We start from the raw sequence: 7,343 nt of genomic DNA on the forward strand, positions 1-7,343 counted from the left end.
ATACATGTTTAAAATTCTCCAATGAGATGATTAGCATAAGGTACTATGCTACATGTTTAAATGATCCAATGGGGTAAACAGCATAGGGTACTATGCTACATGTTTAAATGTTCCAATGAGATGAACAGCATAAGGTACTATGCTACATGTTTAAAATGTTTCAATGAGATGAACAGCATAAGGTACTATGCTACATGTTTAAATGTTTCAATGGGATGAACAGCATAAGGTACTGCGCTACATGTTTGCATGTTAGCACAGAGATGGGTGATCTGGGTAATCCCACAGCTGGCCAGCGTCTCCTCCCACGCTCCCAGCTGCCACCCAGGAGGAGAGGCTGAGTGCAGGCACAGCTGGGGCCCAGCAGCAGCAGCAGCAGCAGCAGCAGCAGCAGGCCTGTATGGGGGACTGGGGCTTTGATCTGGAGTAACGGTTCGGTCCAGTCCTCCATGTCGTGGAGAGCACAAGCTAGTCACCCAGATCTGGAGTGCAACCATTACCATCTTGCCACAGTCAACAAATAAAAAAAAAAATATATATATCACTAGATGTAAAACCCAAATTCTTTGTGCTTACACAAAGCCAAGGAGCTGACAACGACTAGGAAAAGACAGCAATGACTGACAATTTAAAAGCTCAGCCGAAGATGTCTGCCAGGTGATTTAGTGTTAAAGAATGCACTGTACTAATATAAACATGCTAGTTTAGTGTTAAAGAATGCGCTATACTAAGATAAACATGCTAGTTTAGTGTTAAAGAATGCGCTGTGTTAAGTTAAACATGCTAGTTTCGTGTTAAAGAATGCGCCGTACTAATATAAACATGCTAGTTTCGTGTTAAAGAATGATAAATATGCTTGGACCGGTACGCCTGCCCCACGCCGTCTGCCAGAGAGCTGTGCTCTGAGACTTCAGACAGGCCGCTCATGCTCAAGGTGTTTACAGCAAGGCTGTTTACCTTTGCAGAAACACAGCACCTCTGACATAATGCATGTTGTTTACCTTTGCAGAAACACAGCACCTCTGTCATAATGCACGTTGTTTACCTTTGCAGAAACACAGCACCTCTGTCATAATGCACGTTGTTTACCTTTGCAGAAACACAGCACCTCTGACATAATGCACGTTGTTTACCTTTGCAGAAACACAGCACCTCTGACATAATGCATGTTGTTTACCGCGGCCCAAAAGAAAAACAGGGGCCTGAGCTGAACAAGCGCGCCCTTGTTGGTAAGCTGGCGGCACACTGGTCAGTGGCAGCGGAGCGCCAGGCCGGTGGAGACACCGTTCGTGCCGGTGTGAGAATTCTGTCTCTCCCTCGTGAAAAAAAGAGGGAGGACAGGGCGACGGTGAGCAATGCTTGTCTGAGCAAGAGACTCATGTAATTACAAAATGAAACACACACACACACACACACACACACACACACACACACACACGCGCACACACACACACAGAGACACACAGACATACAGACACAGACAGACAGACACAAAAAGAAAGAGAGAGTGTGAGAGAAAGGGGGGGGGGGGGGGGAGACTAGATCTGAGCTCCACCATTACCAAGTACGTGTACTCAACAGCGTATGATTTAAAAAGTATAGTAAAGGACAGCCTACAGAACCATGACAATGAAGGCTATTGGACCAGAAGTGGACTAAAAACCCTCTAAGATGGGGCTGGATGATCTCAGCCTCTTTTCCTGGCATTGCCACTGTGTCGTATTACATCCCAATAAGCCTTTTTGATCACATCCTGGGAATTAAAACAAGAATGTGCCAAAGCACCATGGGTAACCTGACCGTGTACCCGAGGGGGATGAGGATAAGGTGACCTGATGGCAAACACTAGTCCCAGAAAATCCCTCCTTTTCTCGTCAGTAGTCCGTGCAGGAAGTACAACTTCATACATTGGCATGATACTAATACCAATGTAAAGTGATCGTGACCGAAATAAATGTCCCACTGCTATTTCACTAACTGCAAATGGTGAAGACAACTTCCATAACGGAAGAACCAAATCCAGGAGTCATGAACATAAACAGCACAGTGCAATATGCAGAGAAGAAAAACTAAAAAGATAAAACATTGTTTTTTTTTTTGTTTTTTTTTTCAAGCCAGCGGTTCAGACGAAACACCAAAGTGAGTAGAGGTCAGAGGTCGTGTCATTGTGGCCGTCACTCACCGTTGTTGGTGTGCCTGACACAGTCCTGGAAGACGGCGCTCCATTTCTGCTGGTCTTTCTCCGCCACCACACAGAAGTAGTAGTGGCAGGCATACGGGTGCCAGAGGATCAGAGGGAACTGCGTGGGACACTTCAGAAAGGGAGAGCTGCTGGATTTAGCCTTGACACCTGGCGCGCGCACACACACACACACAGACACACACACACACAGACACACGCACACAGACACACGCACACAGACACACACACGGTAAACACAAAAGTATTTCAGTACACGGTACATAAGTGACCAGTGAAGGCCAAGGACTTGTAGGTTCACCAAGACAGACCCTTGTCCGTTGTTGGCAGTGCGGAGAGGTTAAAAACTGCCTTCCTCGAGGGCCCCACAGGGTATAGTATAGTAGAGTACAGAGACCTTAACTGAGATGGTACTTCAAACAAAAAAAAAAAAAAAACCTAAAACTTGAAAAATATTGCATCCTATCTAAACTAAGAGATGTTTTAAAATGTGTAGAACTCTCCCACAGTCTCACCCGGCAAACTGTTGCCCAGCAGCTCCAGGTACTGATCCATGGAGGTCAAGAGTCGATACCCAGCGCAGTTGATGGATCCTTTGGGGTGAAGGCCTTTCTCATAGCCCTGACACAGTTGAAGATAAACAGAATGGAAGTCAGTGGGAACATGGTGAATTGTTATAAATACAGGAAGGGGTTAAAAAAAAAAAAAAATAAAAAAAAAAATTTAAAAAAAAATCGGCCCCATCTTTTACCCCTCCCCCATCCCGCACATTCATTCTAAATGTCAACATTATCATGCCAAGCGCGCGATAAGCCAGAAATGCTACATGTCCGTGTCAAATGTGACGAGTTGCAATGCAGAAGGTCCTGAAACTGAAATGAAACCTACTGACTCAACACTCCCTTGCCATGAAGTAAAGGCTCCTTTCCCACAGGCCCTGCCAACAATAGCAACTGATCGAGAGCCGAACCAGAGGGGGACTCGTACAGTGCACTGCAATGGAGTGGAGTGGAGTGGACCCAAGTGGTTTGTTTTGCCTGTGCATTCCTGTTGTCACGCTTGCACAGTCCGAAGAGGAGAAGTTGTCCAGAAGTCCAAGGAAGGGGGGTGTGTGTGTGTGTGTGTGTGTGTGTGTGTGTGTGTGTGTGTGTGTGTGTGTGTTTGGGGGGGTGGGGGGGGGTCACTTACCGCCTTGCTGTCATAGAAGTTGACGTCGTAGGAGTCTGGGATGAAGAGGAATCGATTCCTCCACTTCTTGTTCTCTTCCAGGTACTGGAACAAAGTGCCGGAGAAGATGGACTTATCCTGCAGAGGAACCTGTGAAGGGAGGCACAGGCATCACACACACACACACACACACACACACACACACACATAACTCACGAGGGCTGGAGGCTGGAAAAATTCACAGGCAGTGTGGAATAATAATGGGAAATGGGGTTACGGAAAGTATTGACATGGGATTTCCTTAAAGGCCTGAATGTTTCTCTAATTGCACGGTTGTGTTTTACAGGCGTCCAACAAGAACAATTAAATCAGAGACCCGCACAGCATTAGAAAAACAAAAAGCTACGTCCTCCTGAGTGTGTGGTACACAACTGCAACCCAATCATGAGCTTTAGAAAGCATTTCCAGTGGGGAAGTGCTCTCGTCTAAGAGCCGTGTTTACTCAAAACCCCTTGGCCCACCCAGTGGGACGAGAGTCCTCACAGAAACACACTTTCATCTCCCCCTTATGGCACCAGGACGCCGTGCCAACACAAAAAAAAAAAAAAAAAAAAAAACTGCGGCGGTTTTGTTTGAACAAACCAGAGAAGTCGCCATTACGGCTGAGAGGAGAGAAAAGCACACGGAGTGGCAGGGCCTCGTCTCAGAGACACACACACACACACACACACACACACACACACACACACACACACACACACACACACACACACACACAGTAGTATTGCAACTGGATTAAACAACTGAGCCTCGTCTGAAGATCTCAAGACTGAGACACAATCGCGGGGCGTCTCACGAGACACATGCCGTGGGATGTTGGTTCGTGCTGTAAAATGTTTGTTTAAGGCCACACCGCTGTGCATTGATTATTGTTCCACAGAGAGCACTGAGCACATAGACATGTGGGGGGGGGGGTGATGACAGGGTGGAGGCCACAGGTGGAGTGGGAGCGGGTGGAGGTCTTACCTTGCGGTGCAGCAGCTGTGGCTGAGGTCCTCCCCCCCCCTCGATATCAAAGCGCACTTTGTTGAACAGGGCGACCGCATACTGCTGCTCATACAAACGGCCAAACTCGCCAATGACTTCTCCTGTGCGCGCTGCAAACACAAAGAGGGAAGGGTAGACTTTGATTTAGACTTTTATTTTATTTAGGTGTAACAGACATTAGGGGTGGGGGAAAAAATCGATTTTTCGATTTCTCTCGAACGATTCTGTCTCGATTCAGAAAAGTTCATTATCGATTTTTTAATAAAATAAAAAAAATAGTAAAAAAAAAATAATATTTTTTTTTTTTTTTTTTTTTTTTTACACATTCATTTTGTGTTGAAATGCAAGCTGCATCGATTATTGCATTGTTCATAGAAAGTCATAATTGTGACAAGGACACACTTTTTCTCTCATAAAAAAATAGATAGATCTGTTGATTTTCTTTAATTATCAAACACAAAGTAGGAAGTGATTTGAGACTCTGAGTAGCAAACTCAAATGTTTTAAAAATCGAGATGCATCGATAATCGTTTTATCGGTTTAGAATTGATAATCGATAATCGGTTTAGAATCGATAATCGGTTTAGAATCGAGAATCGGTTTAGAATTGAATCGTTGACCTCTGAATCGGAATCGAATCGTGAGGTGCCAAGAGATTCCCACCCCTAACAGACATGGTCAACAATCAGAGAAACAACGCAAAAATAAACCGTGTGTAGATCATAAACTGACAAAGTTCCAGTCTGGTTTAGCTATAGGCTTATAACTTATGCTTCATCAGTCATTTTTCTGAGAATTCTTTGGAGACAATTAGTTGCCATTTGAGAATCTTAGTCAAAGTCAAGCATCATTCTACGACATGACTGATAATGCTGTGCGTCAGAGCAGTTTTGGCATGTGTCCCCATTGTCCACTGGCAAATCATTGCTCCATCAGTCGTGTGTGTGAGAGTGTATGTGAGAGAGAGAGAGAGAGTGAGAGAGAGAGGTGGAGGCGGCACAGTGAAGCAGTTCACACAATCATTCTGCTCTTTATCAAAATGCCCAGATTGCAATGTTTAATTTACCTTGGGTTAGCCTTCACTACATGTTTGTCTCAGGCCAAACAATCCAGCTCTAGCTGGCACAGAATCATACTGTAGATCATTGTTAGCTGATCTCTGAGTCCAGGAGAAAGAAACTCAGACTTTTAAAAAAAAGAAAAAAAAAAACATCCAGTTGGCATGACATCCAACGCTTCGACTGTTTCAACACTCTTTTGTAGAACTCTTCTGTCCAAGAATCTGTTCAATGTCAAGCGGAGGGGGGGTGAGGGGGGGTAACAGGCCCTGGGGTTGGCTTGTTGTGTACCTAGCGGAGCGGGGTGGGGGGGGGGGGGGGGGTATGGCTTGTTGTGTACCTAGCGCTGTCCTCCAGTGGGCGGAGAGGTGCTGCCGCAAGGCGACGTGATGAGGCAGCTCACGCATGGTGGAGCGATTAGAGGCTCAGCGCTGGAACTGTTCCAGGAACAGGGTTAGGAGCAGGGCTCTTAGGCAGAAGGCAGAGGGGTGTGATAAAATATCCAAACTTAGCTCTGTTGTGATAACTATAGTCGTGAGATTTCAACTCCAACCCCCCTGACGTTCAGTGTGGTCTAAGCAGTGACTCAGGAAGTGAGTCCTTAATACCAAGCATGCTATTGACCCAGTGACTCAGGGCCGTGTGGGCAATGGACAATCCATTTGCACCGCAATAACATCCGCTGGTACAGCTGCAGGAAGGTGAAAAGCTCGGATTTTGGGGGGGGGGTGGGGTGGGGGTGTTGCGATCCCGAAGGTGGTTTATTATAACAGCCTCTGTGCAGTGAGAATAGGGCCCCTGAGGAGGTGTTTCGTATCAAACAGACATTTACTTGGAAGGAGTTACTGTATGTTTACAATCCGTGCTGGAATCAACATTAAAACACGTCCCACCAGAACCTTAATCACAAACAGACGTGATGAGTGTATGATGGGGTGTACATTCCAGGCTTCACACACACACACACACACACACACACACAGAGACGCCAGCATGCCAGAACACTGCTGGGAGCCTGGGAGAGAAAGTTTAGCAGAGCGCTAAGCATCTCTCTGATCCCATCTGTTCTACATTGCAGTAATGAAACATTTCTTTTAGCAGGAAAAAAAAAAAAAAGAGAAAGAGACAGAAAGGGAGGGAGAGATGGTGAGAGAGAGAAAGAGAGAGAGAGAGAGAGAGAGAGAGAAAGAAAGAAAGAAAGAAAGAAAGAAAGAAAGAAAGAGAGAGGAGGGAAAGACGGGGAGAGAGACAGAGAAAGGAGGTGGTTGGGGACCAAGACGCTCTTGGAGGTAGATCATAGTTTCTTCATAATGCTAAAGGGTATAATTAGGTCCACTGGTAAAGCCATCGGGCGAGAACAGATGATGTGTAGAGCAGGGAGTGAATGTACTGGTGGATCCTGAGCTGTATGAAATTGGTCCTTTCCTGCTCTTCTGCCCGGTCGAAGCCACGATGGCCAAAATCAAAAAAAGGATCAAAATCCCAGTCACTACTCTTCCTCCTCTTCGTCTTCATCTTCGTGTTGTGTTCACGAGGGAGGAACATTGCTCATTACGAGTGAGTGTGGCTGCAATCTCTGCACTGCCATCCGCACACTGTCTGACTCACCTGCTGACTGGCCGCCGTATCTAAAACAAACATCCTGAGAGCTGAGGGTAGAAGCCAACACCACTGATGTCACACTAATCCCCCTCACAGGGCAAGCAGCGCAGTCCCTTTACTCAACACTCGCTCCCACTCACACATCACCAGCACAGGAGTCACCTTCCTGGAGTTGCAGGGTCTAACCTGGAACCTCGCTTTGATCACAAGGTCTGTTTTAGTCATTGTTTTGTTTGAGTCTACGTGAGACACTAATTGCTGGCAATGTC

General features: G+C 46.1%; 1 protein-coding gene across 1 annotated transcript in view; it reads right to left on the reverse strand.

Moving 5' to 3' along the window:
- niban2b (niban apoptosis regulator 2b) overlaps positions 1 to 5,879 on the reverse strand; it is a 25,543-nt gene extending 19,664 nt beyond the window's left edge. The window contains exons 1-5 of the mRNA XM_042708128.1: positions 5,813 to 5,879; positions 4,394 to 4,560; positions 3,389 to 3,517; positions 2,716 to 2,821; positions 2,183 to 2,350 (exon numbers count right to left, since the gene is read on the reverse strand). Coding sequence (XP_042564062.1) covers positions 2,183 to 2,350; positions 2,716 to 2,821; positions 3,389 to 3,517; positions 4,394 to 4,560; positions 5,813 to 5,879 — 637 coding nt within the window. The remainder of the gene's footprint in view (positions 1 to 2,182; positions 2,351 to 2,715; positions 2,822 to 3,388; positions 3,518 to 4,393; positions 4,561 to 5,812) is intronic.
- Positions 5,880 to 7,343: the final 1,464 nt, after the last annotated feature.

The sequence above is a fragment of the Clupea harengus genome, chromosome 7, assembly GCF_900700415.2.
Source record: "Clupea harengus chromosome 7, Ch_v2.0.2, whole genome shotgun sequence".
In the NCBI taxonomy this organism is placed as follows: domain Eukaryota; kingdom Metazoa; phylum Chordata; class Actinopteri; order Clupeiformes; family Clupeidae; genus Clupea; species Clupea harengus.